Below are 15,708 nucleotides of genomic sequence, written 5' to 3' on the forward strand. Positions count from 1 at the left end.
TTTAGGTTTTAAAATTCCTAAAATCTGCTAGCATTGATGAATACTTACTGAAGTTCTTAAGCATGATTCCCTTTCTGAGATGTTTAAGATTGGTTTATTATAAGATAAGGAAGTGCATAATAGTTGCTAAGTGTAAAGTCTAAATTAACTCCTGTGTCACCACTATTTACTACCCAGAAAAAGTTTATTCAGCTAGATCTCAGAAAGGCACGTAGTACAGAATAAGTATGTTTGTCTAGTGACCTAACAGAAGCGCATTACTCGGGGCTGCAGTGAGTATATAATCTCAATTTTGTATAAATCACTAATAGTAAAAAAACAATCCCTTTTTTATTTTGCACTAACATTTCTGCCTTTCTCTCTGAAACCTAACAGAAGCTCATGTGTTGATAATATTATTGTCTTTTCATGTATGTTTTACTCTGTCCAAAGGTCGACCACTTCCAGACAGGGTAGGATCACCTGGTGTCCCTGGACAGAGAGGTGAAAAGGGTGAAAAGGGTTCTCCAGGTTTCTCTTTACCTGGACCTCCTGGAAGAGATGGTTTCCCAGGTCCCCCGGGCTTGCCTGGCCCACCAGGTCCTCCAGGCGTAACAGGTAGGTAAAGCACTTGGTGACTTTTCCTAATGAAGATGCAGTAATGCACATTGCTTGCACATAAGAAAAGAAAACAGAAATGAGATTATAAAAGCAATAGTCAGAATGCATCTGCATTGTGGAAGAAATGTGTCTGAGTTGTTAACGGACCAAGTAAAAGCTGTTCCATGATGCACCAAGCTGCTTGTTTCTTTACGGGAACAATTGACCTTAATACCCACTGGTTTCCTAGTGTGCCAGCCTAGAGATATTTGTATATTTTTCATTAAAAGAGCAGCAGATACTAATACTGTTCTTAGCATAAAAGATAGTCATTCAATATCACGATTTACAGGTCTGCAGTACCCATCTGTGTAACATGTTGGACAGGTGTAAGAACTGCAGACTGAGATACTAGTCAGCCCAAAGTTTTTATTGTAAAATGAAATTATCTTACAGGAGAATGGACTCAACATATGCTTTATAGAGGTAAATAAAAAGCTAGTAATTATGTGACAAACACATAATCATATTAGATAGCATTAAATAGCTTTGTATAATTAGATTCTGACAAAGCATTTTTAAGGTATCCCTACTACAGTAGATTCGATACTCTAAAACTCTTGAAAGGAACATTAGTCTTTCTACTGAATTCCTAATCCAAAAATACTTTGTTCAGAACCAAAGATGCCTAATTGTTGCTGTGTTTGCTAATGAAGCAGTACAAAATCCAGCACCTAGTAGATGAAATTAAATAACTAAATCATACTTTGCTCTAAAATTAAGAGCAATTCCTGTTTTTCATACAATATGTTTCTGTGACTGCTTAATTCTTCTCCTTCTCCAGACACTTCTTTGGCTTCCTTCATGTGCATAACGGGATACAGTTTATTTTCATTTAGCTATAGTTTGCCAGACTTCACATGAACATTTTGACTACCGACTTTGGCCATGTTGTATTGGGTCAGAACCTGTGTTGTATCATCAAACAGATTAAGTACAGTTTGTGTTCTTCTATCAAGTCTGCTAAATAATCTCACTTGTAACCTATTTCAGTTCTTAACATAGGAAGATCCCTTTTTTCAGGAAGCTTGATCCATGGGAAGAAGTTAAATGATGTTAACAAGCTGCTCTTGACCTAGCAAGTTTCCTAAAACATTGAAAACAAAAGTCAGATTACAAAAAAACTCTACTCAATGAATTTCTTCAGAACATCAATGTTTTTTGTTCTCTTCAGACTCAAAACAGCAATTTTTTCACCCACAGTACCTTTCGTAGCCAAAACTTACAATAAAAAGATTTTATGTGAAAGTTGTTACTGACTTTATTATGGCAGAGATATTTTCTCTGTAATTCTCAGAGTTTCTTAAGCAATATATATGGAGTCAGAATACAGAATCCCAGTTAAATTTTTCAAAGTAATTCAAATAGAAAAGTGAAATGCTGTCCTGACTTACCACTCTTCATAGATACATTCAACTGGGACATTCATAAATGCAGCCTTATAATGGACACTTGCACTTGTTAAACAGTATTCTGTATGGCATTTCCATTGCAGATGGAATCGATCAATGCCAGCAGGGAGAACCTGGTGCACCAGGTAGTCCTGGACTTCCAGGAAGAGATGGATTTCCAGGAGAGATGGGAGAGAAAGGTAATACTACTTTAAAGTGATTGCTTCCTAATGCTCTGTAGCCTGGAGCTTGGGTTTATCAAGAGGCTGAGCAAGTTCGGCTGGATTCAGAGAAGGTGTACTTAAAGTTAGTTAAATGGGGAGTTGATAGACATGGAATATGTTTCCTGAGTCTCTGGTGAGTAAAAGAGGGATGCTGTGTGCTGAATTGTGTGATGCGATCTTCACTTACATTTCACTTAGCCTACACATTGCTGGAGGGTGATAAAGGGTGGCCGTTGCATGTAAATTGAACCGTTTGTGACAATTTAAGATGTGAACCCTGAGGTGAAGAACTAGAGAGAGGCAGAAGAGTTGGGAATGAAAATGGTTTATGAATCATTGCCATCAATATAATTGAAGCTAATATTTTAACACCTATAAATAGGACTGTCAACCATGCATTTTAGCAGCATTGACTAAACGGACATAAAAAATTGAGCTGCGCTCATTTACATGATTGTTGTTCCTTCCTAATTTCATTCTGCTCATTGCTTTTCTAAAACTGCAAAATTTCAGTGGCTGTAGAGGTTCTCCTTTCTCTGGTTTAATCTTTTTCTTTCTTCTATACCCAGTGTATATTTCTTTTCTTCTTTTTGATCCTCTTCAGCCTAGTCCCTTTTAGCTGTTCTGTTAAATGTTTTCCCTAGGATGAGACTTCATTTGCATGCTATTCCTTTAAAAGTTTTAAAGAATTTTGAATATCACTTTGCTGATAAGTTCTCTTTGAAGCATGTAATTAGAAGTAGCACATATATTTTTATTCTTTCAACATGAAATGTATTAAATTGACATTTGCCCTTGAATCCACCTGCTTGCAGTTGTCTTAAATCTTTTCATTGTTATTCATTAGTTTTGTTGTTGTTTTTTTTTCCAGGTGACAAAGGGCAATCCTGTGCCTTATGTGATAAAGTAGGACCTCCTGGACTTCCAGGACCACAAGGGCCACCGGGTCCATCAGGTAAAAACTCATTACCTGCTTGAGAAATAACTACATAGGCTAATATCTAAAAATGCAGCATATATGATAAAATTAATTACTTTTTCTTCAACTAATCAAATTGTTTGTGAAACTAATGAAAGGAGGATAGAATATTCCTATTTTTGGCTTGATTGCAAATTTTTGATGCAATCAGCAAAAATTATCAAGGAAGCAGAATCTGACCACAGTGGAGGGTCTTGGCCAACAGTGTCCCAGGTACTTTCACAGAAGATTGTGAAAGTGAGTAATAGCGTGGGAAGCCTTTTTCCTGTGTGCCCAGACTTGGCAGTGGCCCATGCATAAGTTCCCAATCCTAGCATTAAAATCCATGGCCAAAAAAATAATTATTTTTCTGCTGAGGGAAGTGCCACATGTAAACAGTAATATTATACCCAGAGTTTTTCTAATGGCTGTTAAGAAGAATATGGTTTTAAGTAGTTTCAGGACTGCAGTAGTTACATGATATGTGTAAATAGAAAGGTGGATTCATTCCTAAGTTGAATGAATCATCAGCTTCTGCGTTTATGAGTGCAGACGCATATAGCACGTGAGCATGTGAATCCAGCCAACTTCACTGACTTTAGCAGTGTTATGTTGGTATAACCAGGGATGGAATGAAACAATTTGAGAAGGATCACAAAGAATTCACTCACAACGAGCTATTTGTAAAAGCATATAATAAATATAATTGTATTTTTGTCTCTCTGGTAAGGTTTTCCGGGACAATCAGGTTTCAAGGGTGACAGAGGCTTACCTGGACTTGATGGCCTTCCAGGAGTACCTGTAAGTAATGCCTTGCCAAATGCTACATGTTCAGTGAGGCACGTGATCAAAGCACACGCGATCATCAGTGTGGTTTTGTAATAGTTCTGTTTCAAAACAGACCAGCACAGTGATATGGTAAAATTCAGGAATTCTGCACAGCAAAATAAACTGGGAAGTGGTGTGGTTGAGCTATGAGAGGAAAATAAAATTGCTGTCAGAAGTCGGTTATATTTCTGTGTTTGCCCATTGTACGAACTCAGCAGGACGTGTGACCTTCTGACTGAGCAAGCTAAGCAGTTGAATTGGGTAAAAAGTAGGATTTCACAGGAAACAGATGCAAGTCTGCCCTGACCTTCTCGTGAATTGTTCCAGTAATATATGTGTATGAGAGAGAGACAGTGCCATCTAGTGTAGTGAAAGCAATCTAGTATTAGCATGCAATATGCTTTGGCAGTTTGACTGAATTTTGGGAATTGTGTGTAGTATATTCCATAAAACACAGTTAATTAGCAGGCAAGCTTAGTAGTTTTGAAAGTAGATAGCACCCCGATAATATGTTCACTTGTAACAACGGGACTCTCAGTAGGGCCAGATATCAGAAGCAGAACAGACATAAGCGTAGCACTTGTTTAAAATGTAACACAAATGACTCCTAGATGAGCACTGTACTAGCACAGCTGCATTTCAACTTGTCAAATTTCACTTGAGTTTCCCTGCATACATGTTCCTGTAGTATAACATGGATTTTGATACCATTCCTCGTTTAAGTAGACTGAGTTTGTCAGTCTTCTTAGACTTTTTTTCCCCATAGCTGTTTTCTCCTTCCAGATGATCAGTTTTGGCAATGTAACTTCTCACTGACATTCATGTGCTTTAACACACACTAGAGTTACATAAGCTCCCTCTATCACCAGCAGTGAGAGACACCTGCAGCAGTTAAACCACCCCACCTGTATGAATTCCTTACTCAAGGAATCTATTTCTCTTCCTTGAGTACAAATAAAGCCTAGATGCCTGAATTCAGCCAGTGAAAGTTAACTAGAATGGAGTCCATTCTCTACTTTCACCACAATAAATAAGATGTATTACTCAGTGACTGAATTTACTATAATTTCAATGGGATCCATAAAAGAAACAATGGAGGCAAATAAAAGGCATCCTAATGTATTTAAAGTTTTTTCATATCTGGCATTTTTTCTCAACACATGTTTTGCCACATCTTTATCTTTTCCTTTTATTACATCTTAAGTCTGTTCATGCCTTTCATCAGATGAGGACTGGCTGCTGTTCTGAATGCTTTTAAGCTTGTTTTACTCCACGACCTTCTGCCAGATGGCGATCTAGCATGTAGTTTAGCTTGGAAAAGCTACGCAGAGGCCAGCCTCGCAAGTTCCCGGTGTTTAGAGTCATGCCAGAGTATCAGAGTCTGATCCAGGACCCACCAAATCTAATGGAAAGATCAACTTTGTCTGCATCCTAGTTGAGGTTTAAGTGGAGGGCAGGCACACATCAGTCATAAGCAGTGCACATTGCCCGTGAAGTTTGTGCTTTACCACTCTAGTGAGTAGCTCTGATTCACTTGAAATGAGAGAGACCATTCCTATGAGAAAAGTTCATCTAAGTCCTAGAAAATAAGTAGGGAGAAATGGGAATTCTGGAAATCCTATACGTATATTATTAGGTAGAAAATTTCTTCCCAGGAGAGCTTACAGCTCTTCTGTGAGCATGTGTGTAGTATTTGATAGTATCAACTGACTGCGATAGTTAATTGTACAAAATCAGTGAATGTTAGTAGTGAAGGGAAAAGTGTGTTTGCATTAGCTTGCATTGGTCACAAATAAACTTCCCAGAGAGAAGCTTTCAGGCTTCAGTTAGCTTTAGCTCTTGTGAATTTTATTTTAAGACAATTAATTTGATTTTGTAAACAATCTATATATTTCGTTATGGTTTTCTTTTTGAAAGAAAGAAACACATGGGTGGGCCTTATATAAGCACTTTAAACCCATGAGTTTGGCTGACTTTGTCTTTGCATACTAGAAGCGTGTTATTTTCCTTTTTTAGTACTGCCTCTGCTGGTATTGTAAATTATCATGGGAATGTAGAGATACTTTTGTTGCATTTGTGTCAAGGAAATATGTTTCATAGTGTTACAGAATTCAACATTTAGAGGTTGAGGCAGACACTTTAACTCTGAAAATGCACTTTTAAAAAGCCTTGATGCTGATACTGTATAAATATGGATAACTGAAATCCGATGGATAGTCTGTTGAAAATGTAGAGTATTTTTTCTGGTGTCTTGGTCTGCAGTTCTTGTGTAATTGATGTAAATTTACATATGCACCATCTAAACTGATATACCCATGATATGAGAAATCAAAGAACAGTGAAAACAAGATCTGCATTAATTCATTACTCACACTGCTGTGTCCTGTAAAATATTCTCATTTTACTTCCTCAGTTGAAAACTTAATGGTTTACTTGATTTGGGTCTATGCATTAATTTCTGAATATTTATTGTCTTTTATATCAGTTCAAGGGTTGATAGGGCAACTGATGACATCTGAATTTATGAAATTTCAGGGCCCCCCCGGCACTCCAGGACTTATGGGCAGCCCTGGGGCAAAAGGAGACCCAGGAGATTTTACTTATGATTCCATCCTGAAAGGTGAAAAGGGAGAGCCTGGTTTCCCAGGACAAGCAGGTATTCCTGGAAGAGAAGGAAGACCAGGAAAAGACGGATTGCCAGGTCCTCAGGGTCCAAAAGGAGCAGCGGTATGTGTTTCTTTATGTTTCTGTATTGTCCTCTTGTGTGTTTATTTACGTTCACATACATTCCGTCTTTCAGATCAGAATTCACATGCTTTTATGCCCTATGCATGCTTTATGTTTGTTGGCCTCATTCGTCATTCCATATCTTGTCCTTACTTTGAGTAGTTCATTCTTCCTCAGAGGAAGACTCCAACTTCCCTGAAAACAGTAAGGAAGATGTTGCTTCAACAACAGACTATTTCAGAGTTAGATTTTGACCCTTTCTTTTTACATGTTATGCAGATAAGATGCATGACTCAGATGTTGCAGCATGACTCGTTACTTTCAGAACTACAGAGCAAGGTTATTTCCCCCACAAAGTTGTGAGGATGGAAAATAGTTCTTTCCCTTTCTCCTTTTCTCACAGCTTAATATTGAGAACTTGTGTGGATGATTTAGCTGATATCTGAAGATGACTGAAGGAATAGAATAATCTGAGTAGAGATTGTTAAAACACAATTCACCTCTGTTCTATCATGCTTCTCTTCTTGTGGAAACTCATGCTACAAGTCTTGAACTGGCAGAGTTCAGCTGATATGGATGTGAAGCTGAATGTGGAGCTCACATCTCCTCCCAGATCCAGCACTGGGAGCATAGCCTACACGGTCCAGTTAGCTGCATTACACACTAGGTGTGGTTTCTGTATGCTATTCCTCGTGGAACTATATCCATTGAACTCAATGATAAAAAAAAAATTTAAAAAATCCACTTTCTTCAGCATTATAGATACCTGTGCTAAATCCAAATTAAAAATATTCAGAGAGAGAATGATGTGTTCTGTCTTGCCACTCAAAGAAAAAGTACACTTTTACTTTCAAAAAACTAGGGTACACCTGGCTTGAAAGGAGAACGTGGTCCCCCTGGCCAACCTGGATTCCCTGGAGTACGTGGTGAAAGAGGTTTCCCTGGCCCTCCTGGGATAGGCGTTGCAGGGTTACCTGGTGACAAAGGAGACAGAGGCTTTGCTGGAACCCCAGGTTTACCAGGCCTTCCAGGTAATGCTATAGTATGCTTTATGAAAAAAATAAATGAAAAATTATACCCTTTAAGTCGTACAACTTAAAGGATCACCAGATTTTAAGATTGAATTAGAAAGATGTTCTAATTTAAATCAGTGTTTGCTTGCAGCAGTATAATTACAAATCTTTGAAGGCAGTTTTCTTGAAGAGTTTGTTAGGCCAAACAGGATGGTTTAGATTCATCTTAGTGTTCTATGAATCTTCTACAAAAAAACTTCATAACAAGTCAGTTGTAATGGTATGGATAGAGTAATATTGCTGGCTAGGTAAAAATCCCTTGTTCAATTTCATCGGTTGCCTTACTTAATATATCTTAACAGGAGCAAAAGGCGAAGCAGGACGAACTGTACCACTCCCTGGACCTCCTGGGGCAGATGGCCTTCCTGGGCCACCTGGCTTCCCTGGACCGCAAGGTGCAGTAGCCTGTTAATCTTTGTGTGATGGTTCGGATCCCCAGAACCTAGCGTTTGGATTAACATTTGTCTTGTTTTCACTTGCAAAGGTGACAAAGGGAATCCTGGGCTTCCAGGTAGACCCGGCCTTCCAGGAGAAAAAGGTGCTGTTGGGCAGCCAGGTATAGGGTTCCCTGGACCTCCAGGGCCCAAAGGTAAGATAAAGTTATCCATCTAACAGAGGTAGTGTAACGAGTGTGAGTGGAAGCCTGCACTGTTGTCTAGCCATGGCTGCATGAAGTTTGGGAGGTGCGACCGAAAATGTACACAAGCACCATGACAAGCATACTTTCAGCACACACTTGCTTTGAGGTTTAGATACAAACAGTGTCAAAACTATTGCCAGAATAGAAAAAGGTAGAGTACAACATCTTACACTGCAGCAACTGACGTGCTGAGAGAGGAGATAACCTTTCTAAGAGATGAAGCACTGTGTGTGATTGGTCAAAAAACCATGCTGACATAACTGTAACATTTTTGGTCCAGAGCTAGGAGCTCCACTGTGTCCCAGATGACTGAGAGTGGTTTGATTAGAATACCAGCTTATTCAGCATGAGTTTAGTCTTCCCTGCATGGCCATTGTCAGGATATGCACATAGCTTTAGAATATGAGCAATGCTTATATTCTAGTTTTAGATTTTTGGGAGATGTGTTTCTTAGGTGCTGCCACTCATTTAGAACTAGATGACTGGCTCTCAACAGCCACCTCCATCCCCAGAATTCTTGTGTGTCTTCATTATTATTTCATTTATTATGATTCCAATACACCAATGAACTGAGAGGGTCAGAAAGAGTAAGTTGAAAGGGCAAATCTTTACCTGTGGTCACCTCTAGTTCCTCCAAGACTGTGGGGACTGCACCCTCTGGTGTGGGACCAACCTGAGCAGAAGAGGCTCATTGCACCTGGATGCTCTTTGAAGCCAGCAAGGAAAGAATGACACATCAAATAATTTCTTTCAAGGACCCTTCCTTGAATTCAGCTCTGCCCAATGACTTTCCTGTGGCTTAGCCTAAATGCTGCATTTCCTGCTCCCTGATACCGTTGCCTGGGAGAGGAGCTTCATCTCAATTTATTGAGTGTGTGCTGGTGTTGAGTGAATGCTATATTTAAGTGGTTTGCAGAATGTTGTGCATACTCCTTCCTGCACTCTCAAGGCACAGTGCCTGGGCCAGCTGAGGCATAGAAGCCTATGTGAGACCCACAACAGGACGTATAGGACACATCACACAACATGTGCCAAACAAAAGGTGATGATTCACAGATGGATTTTGTTGTGCATCCCTCAGTCTGATGCCTCACACATTAAGTTGCCTTTTCTGAAGAAGGCTTTGGGAGCCCAGTTCTGATTTCTCAATGACATGAGCCCACAAGGCTGTTCATTTAAGAAGAGACAGCATTTATTTCTTCTGGGTGGTTGTTTCTGATCAGAAGCCAACTGTTGCATGAAGCTCAATGTCTGAATCTCTGTTGAGTCATTTGGGTGCTGGCATCCCTAGAAGTTTGAAGTAAAAGACTATAGGCCACATCCCTGTGAGGATGTGAATAGTTCAGTTAGAGCTTGAAAAAACAGCGGAGGACACTTACAGACAGAGAGAGTAATATGAGTTTTGTTTTGTTTTATAGGTTTCCAAGGTCAACCTGGCTCACCTGGTCTACCGGGGAATCCGGGAACCCCTGGCTTGGATGGTTTGCCAGGTGTACCGGGTTTACAAGGTCAAAAAGTAGGTGTCAGCTGCTGATGCCACTCTCTGTGACTGCCCATGTTAACAGCAATGTGTGCAAAGATCCCATTCTTTAAAAAACTAAAAATTGGCCAAACTGTACTTCATCTTATGTTTCCCACTATGCACACAAAGGAACAGAGTGCATGGATGAATGCTTGGCATTAACATTAAAGGGCTTACAGCCCTCCTCTGAAGTCATGCATAGCCTCTCCCTCTGAGCGATTTAAATAGTAAATAAATTCTTGGTGTCGATGTGTTGATTCCCAACCTATTGTGTTTCTTTGGCTAGGGTGAACCTGGTGTAGGTCTTCCTGGCCCTAAAGGACTGCCAGGCCCCCCAGGTCCAGCTGGCATCCCTGGAGAAAAGGGAAGCCCGGGACTGCCTGGCTTGCGTGGCGAGCAAGGCTTTCCGGGCATACCTGGACAGCAAGGATTCAGAGGTAATGTTGCCGGAAAAATACAACTCTGTTTCTCTTTTAAAGTCTCTCCTATGTAGATGCAGCAAAAAGTGTATTCACCACTGATATATCCTGCTGATATCTCAGGTTATTTCTCTTTTTCCTTCCCCTCATTTTCTCCTACTAAGCATCAGTAGCAAATGCTAGCAGCAAAGAGCAGCCCTTTCTCTAAGCCCAGGCAAGAGGTGTTAGAGGCTGAAATGAGATTTTTTTGGCCAAGTGCTTTCAAACCATCTTGTCTATTGCCTTCAGCAAACAAGATTTCAAAGGACACTCAGTCTATGTCTCTGTCTCCCCACAGGTGACCCCGGACTCCCAGGACTGCAGGGCTTGCAGGGCCCTCCAGGCGCGCCAGGGATGGGTCCACGGGGAACTCCAGGACCCGCCGGGCAGCCAGGCCCCCAGGGACCACCAGGTGAGAAGAAAATACTCCCATGACGTTGCTTAGGAGCAGACTTTTAGCACAAATGGATATTGATGTTGGTAAAAGCGTTGCTCGTGAACTGTTCAGGGGTGTGAGGTCAGCGGAAGGGCACAAGAGGTCATGTCAGTGGGTCTCCTCCATCTGGTCCAAAACACAGGGCGACACCTCCTGAGAAAACACCTGCCATTTTTTCTGGTTTCCTCAGGTCATCAGTGGGTAATATATACAGCACTGAAGCCTCACGTAGAAAATGAGAACTATTTCTGCTTTGAGTCTACGTTCTTCATGCCGTGTGGTTTCTGAACCATGGGTAGACATCAAATATTCTTTTTAACAGTGTTGCGAGTCCCCTGTTAAGGACTAATCCTGCATCTTCTCTTTTTCCTAGGATTTCCTGGAATAAAAGGAGAAAGGGGCTTCCCTGGTATCCCAGGTCTAGATATGCCTGGACCAAAAGGTGATAAAGGTAGCCAGGGCCAGCCAGGAGTACCAGGGTCTGTGGGGTTACCTGGCCTGCCGGGTCCGCAGGGGGCTACTGGAGAAAAAGGATCAGCAGGTAAACATCTTTTCCTTTGGAAAACAACATCTTTGACAACTGTTTTATTAACCTGTGGTAACATGCCCTTTCACTTGGTTAGTAATTGATCTATCGAAGAGCCCAAGCTGGGGGAAACACATGGGCAGACATCAGTAAAGCAGCCATGCACATGTAACTGAACTGCTGCTCAAGTTCTTTGGTGGATCGAATCCAGCAACTTGCAGGAACTACAGGCCTTCAGCCTGTAGTAACAAAAGGGGAATATTCTGCGGAGTTTTAGTGACAGAAGGTGGTTTTAATAACGCCTTTGTTAATGACAGCGTTGTTTACTGTAATAGGAAGTTTTAAGAATCTGTCAAAATCCCATTACCAACTGTTTTATTCTGGTTTTCATATCACTATTTTTACTGTTGTTTTATCTATCAGGCTATTTTAGATTAATCATCTTCTTTGCCCCATTTGCCTTAAGTAATGCAGTTCCTAATACAACAGGGAATAAATAATTCCTTTTCTTGTACTTCTTCACACTGCTTGCTTTATTTCTGTCATTCACTCTTTCACTTTGGTTTCAGGACCCAAAGGAGAAATGGGAGTTATGGGAACTCCTGGATTACCAGGAACTCCTGGGCCAGTTGGAGATCGAGGGTTTCCTGGTGAAAAAGGTAGGAGAGAGATTTTCTCAAAATCAAAATTGTAAAGTTCACCTTCTTCCCAGCAGAAAATAAATCTGAAAATAAGCAAATATAAGGAGTATGCTTGGCCTAAGGAATGTTTTATATCAAATAACTTCCCTGTACCTAAGAGATAGCGTAATTTAGGAAGCCATATCCTAGGAGCAGTCATTTATTTTGGTACTGAACCAGAATTTTTGATCTGTTCTTCAGCAACGTAAGGGTTTACTAGGTGCAAGGTTGCTGTAGATATTATTCCCAGAAAATCCTGTGTTTGAAATTATAAAAATCCTTCAAATAATGCGCTGTATTACAGCCAAACCCTGTTGTTTTGAGAGTGTAAAATTAATAGATGTGAAGCAGGGAAAATATGTCAGTTTTTTTTGACAGAGCTATTATGAAGTCCTGATATAAAACATAGAAATTCCAGAGCATGGTATTGAGTACTCAAAATTTTAACAACTAATTGCATTTGTTGTTGTCCACTCAATATTTTTGCAAAGTTTTATATGCCACTGCAATATTCTGTGCTATCTCTTTATAGGTAGCCAAGGTTTCAAAGGTGTAGTTGGGCCACAGGGTGATCCTGGTGTCAAAGGAGATAAAGGCGAAGCTGGTCTCCCAGGAAAACCTGGAACGATGGACACGATGGACATGGTTAGTCTCAAAGGCCAAAAGGGAGATCAAGGAGAAAAAGGTAACTTTAGTCTCTAACTGTAGATAAGGGTAATTAACACTCATACTATATACTGTTAAGCAGCAACACTTTAGTTGTATCTTAGTTTCAGACAACAGTTTTTAATATAAGATAAAAGAATTACACTCAGCAAATGCAGATATTTTTCTGGTATCTTTCAAATCCATAGAAACAAAGATGAATCACAAATGGTTTTGCTTGGATGGAAGAGGTTCAGTTTGCCCTTATAAAGTCCATTTTTTACCTCCTTTATCAGAAGACTCTCTCAAAAGAAAAGATATTTTAAAAGTAGAAACTAGATCTTGCCAGAAGAAAAAAGGTGTAGTTCACACAAAACGTATGTGGAAGGGACCTTGAAAGACCATCCAGTCCAATCCCCCCGCCAGAGCAGGATCAGCTACAGTAGGTCGCACAGGACCGTGTCCAGGCAGGTTTTGAATGTCTCCAGAGAAGGAGACTCCACAACCTCCCTGGGCAGCCTGTGCCAGTGCTCCATCACCCTCACAGTGAAAAAGTTTTTTCTAATGTTTTTGTGGAACCTCCTTTGTTCCAGCTTGTAGCCATTGCCCCTTGTCCTGTCATTGGACATCACTGAGAAGAGCCTGGCTTCGTCCTCCTGACACTCACCCTTGACGTATTTATAAACATTAATCAGGTGACCCCTCAGCCTCCTCTTCTTCAAGCTAAAGAGATCCAACTCCTTCAGTCTTTCCTCATAAGGGAGGTGTTCCACGCCCTTCATCACCTTTGTGGCTCTGCGCTGGACTCTCTCCAGCAGTTCCCTGTCTCTCTTGAGCTGAGGGTCCCAGAACTGGACACAATATTCCAGATGTGGCCTCACCAGGGCAGAGTAGAGGGGCAGGAGGACCTCTCTCGACCTACTAGCTACTGTCCTTCTAATTCACCCCAGGATGCCATTGGCCTTCTTGGCCATGAGGGCACATTGCTGGCTCATGGGCATCCTGCTGTCCACTAGAACCCCCAGGGCCCTTTCTCCTACACTGCTCTCCAGCAGGTCAGTCCCCAACCTATACTGGCACATGGGGTCATACGTTCCCAAGTGCAAAACTCTACACTTGCCCTTGTTGAACTTCGTAAGATTTCTCCCCGCCCAGCCCTCCAGCCTGTCTTAATCTCGCTGAATGGCAGCACAGCTGCTTTTGACTTCTTCTTACAGTGTATTACGTTTTTTGAATTTTGTTATGTTTATTTTCAACCTTTACTCCAATTCTTCATAGTTCTTTCTGCAGTCAAATCCTGTCCTTTTCTCAAGACTATCCAGTTTACTGTCATCTGAACATTTCATCAATATATTGTCTGTTGGGCTCAGGAGAGAGTCCCTGAGACTCCTTTCCAGTGGATCGCCAATAACTATACTGTGTTATATTTGAACTGTGGGTACCTGGACTGAGATTGTCTCAGTCCAGGTACCTCTTTTCTCCATGTCCTGACCATTTGTCAGAAAGAGTCTTGGGCTCATGTGTCCTGGCTGGGTCTCAGAGAAACCTGAGGTTGTGGATGGGCAGTGCCTCCCTGCTGGGCAGCCAGGGACTGCAAGGGAGGCCAGGAGCAAGTGTGGAGTGCATCTGAGATGCAGCTTTTGTATTTGATGAGGCTCTCAGCCTATAAATATTTCACCTAGATTAGTTTTTCTCATTTGTTTCCCATCTTGATATGTATGGTCCAAATAGGTTGGGTTTCATTGCTTTCTTATCTACTGCCATAGATAAGAAATTGTAGTAGGTTGATAACATAATGTAGTAAGTTCACTGATTGATAATTAGTTTTATTTCCTTTCCAGAAGTCCAAATAAGGTACACTGGTTGAAGCTTTTGCTGATAAATTTGAATGGCTTATTTCTTTGGTTTCTAACTTTTTCCCCTCTCCAGCACTAATAACATATGCTTGCAAACTTACATGCTCTATCTTTTCCTGACCACACACAATCTACAGATTCACTTGGCTCACACAGCCTGGAAGGGTAGGTTCCAAACCGACTCCAGCCTGCAAATTTCTGCTGTTACTTTGCCCATCTCATCCTGCTCATCCTTAGCATCAGCAGAGAAAAATAATCTTGTTATATTCCATAAATTAGCTGATCTGCTAACTGTCTTTATCTCTCTAGGCATGAATATCACAGTTATGTTTTTAAAAGTTTATAAAATACAAACTGTACAGAAAAAAAAGTATTTTGTGGAAGGCTGTCAGTCAGTGATGTTTACTGCAAAAAATCATTTTGGACATCTTGGGATGTTTTTAATAAAATCCACTTACTTAAAAATTTCCGTGATCTCTCTTTAGTAACCTATTGTCTGCACCTATATGCAACACTAACAAAAAGGACGAAGACCTAAAATACTTAAAGCTGGAGAAGAGGCATACCAGAGAATAAGAGGTGGAGCCTTCTGGAATGATATAGATGATTTAACATTAGGTAGAACTGAGGAAACAGCAAGTTTCTGGCTCAGAACTGATTGTTCAGACCTAGTTTTTTAGACAGCGCAACAGTCAAATCTATCATTTCTATTAACACCTGATACTGTCTGACACTTATGAAGTAACCCGTTACTCTAACTCAAGCAATGTTCATTTGGAATTTCATTTAAAGATATAACTTGCCTTGAAATTTGCACAGACATCTTTTGTAATAGTTTGCAGCTTTTCCTCAGCCCTGGTTTAGTGACTGCAAAGTTGTGTTTGACTTTACTGTGACTCCACTGTACGGTGTAGGAGACTTGAGTTCAACCATTTCTTGTTCAGCAAAAAGAAGCAACAGTGATCAACAATTAACTAGGAGGATTATTACATGGCATAACAATAAATTTTAGTAAAACTGCTCTCACTGTGTTTGTTTTCTTGGTGTCTAGGGGACCATGGAGCAACAGGAGAAAAAGGGTTACGTGGGGAATATGGAGAACCAG

At 40.6% G+C, this 15,708-nt stretch overlaps 1 protein-coding gene across 1 annotated transcript in view; it reads left to right on the forward strand.

The window, feature by feature from the left end:
* The window catches only part of COL4A1 (collagen, type IV, alpha 1), a gene marked incomplete at its 5' end in the record, with an annotated part of 51,320 nt that overhangs the window by 13,625 nt on the left and 21,987 nt on the right, over positions 1 to 15,708 (forward strand). Inside the window, 15 exons of the mRNA XM_009871186.1 lie at positions 433 to 597; positions 2,135 to 2,230; positions 3,126 to 3,209; positions 3,943 to 4,013; positions 6,576 to 6,767; positions 7,630 to 7,798; positions 8,143 to 8,235; positions 8,325 to 8,429; positions 9,899 to 9,996; positions 10,289 to 10,439; positions 10,759 to 10,872; positions 11,270 to 11,437; positions 11,992 to 12,081; positions 12,635 to 12,787; positions 15,655 to 15,708. The exon at positions 15,655 to 15,708 is cut by the window's right edge and continues 69 nt beyond it. Of these exons, the coding sequence (XP_009869488.1) occupies positions 433 to 597; positions 2,135 to 2,230; positions 3,126 to 3,209; positions 3,943 to 4,013; positions 6,576 to 6,767; positions 7,630 to 7,798; positions 8,143 to 8,235; positions 8,325 to 8,429; positions 9,899 to 9,996; positions 10,289 to 10,439; positions 10,759 to 10,872; positions 11,270 to 11,437; positions 11,992 to 12,081; positions 12,635 to 12,787; positions 15,655 to 15,708 (1,803 nt within the window). The remainder of the gene's footprint in view (positions 1 to 432; positions 598 to 2,134; positions 2,231 to 3,125; positions 3,210 to 3,942; positions 4,014 to 6,575; positions 6,768 to 7,629; positions 7,799 to 8,142; positions 8,236 to 8,324; positions 8,430 to 9,898; positions 9,997 to 10,288; positions 10,440 to 10,758; positions 10,873 to 11,269; positions 11,438 to 11,991; positions 12,082 to 12,634; positions 12,788 to 15,654) is intronic.

Source organism: Apaloderma vittatum, unplaced genomic scaffold (genome assembly GCF_000703405.1).
Source record: "Apaloderma vittatum isolate BGI_N311 unplaced genomic scaffold, ASM70340v1 scaffold1146, whole genome shotgun sequence".
NCBI lineage: Eukaryota > Metazoa > Chordata > Aves > Trogoniformes > Trogonidae > Apaloderma > Apaloderma vittatum.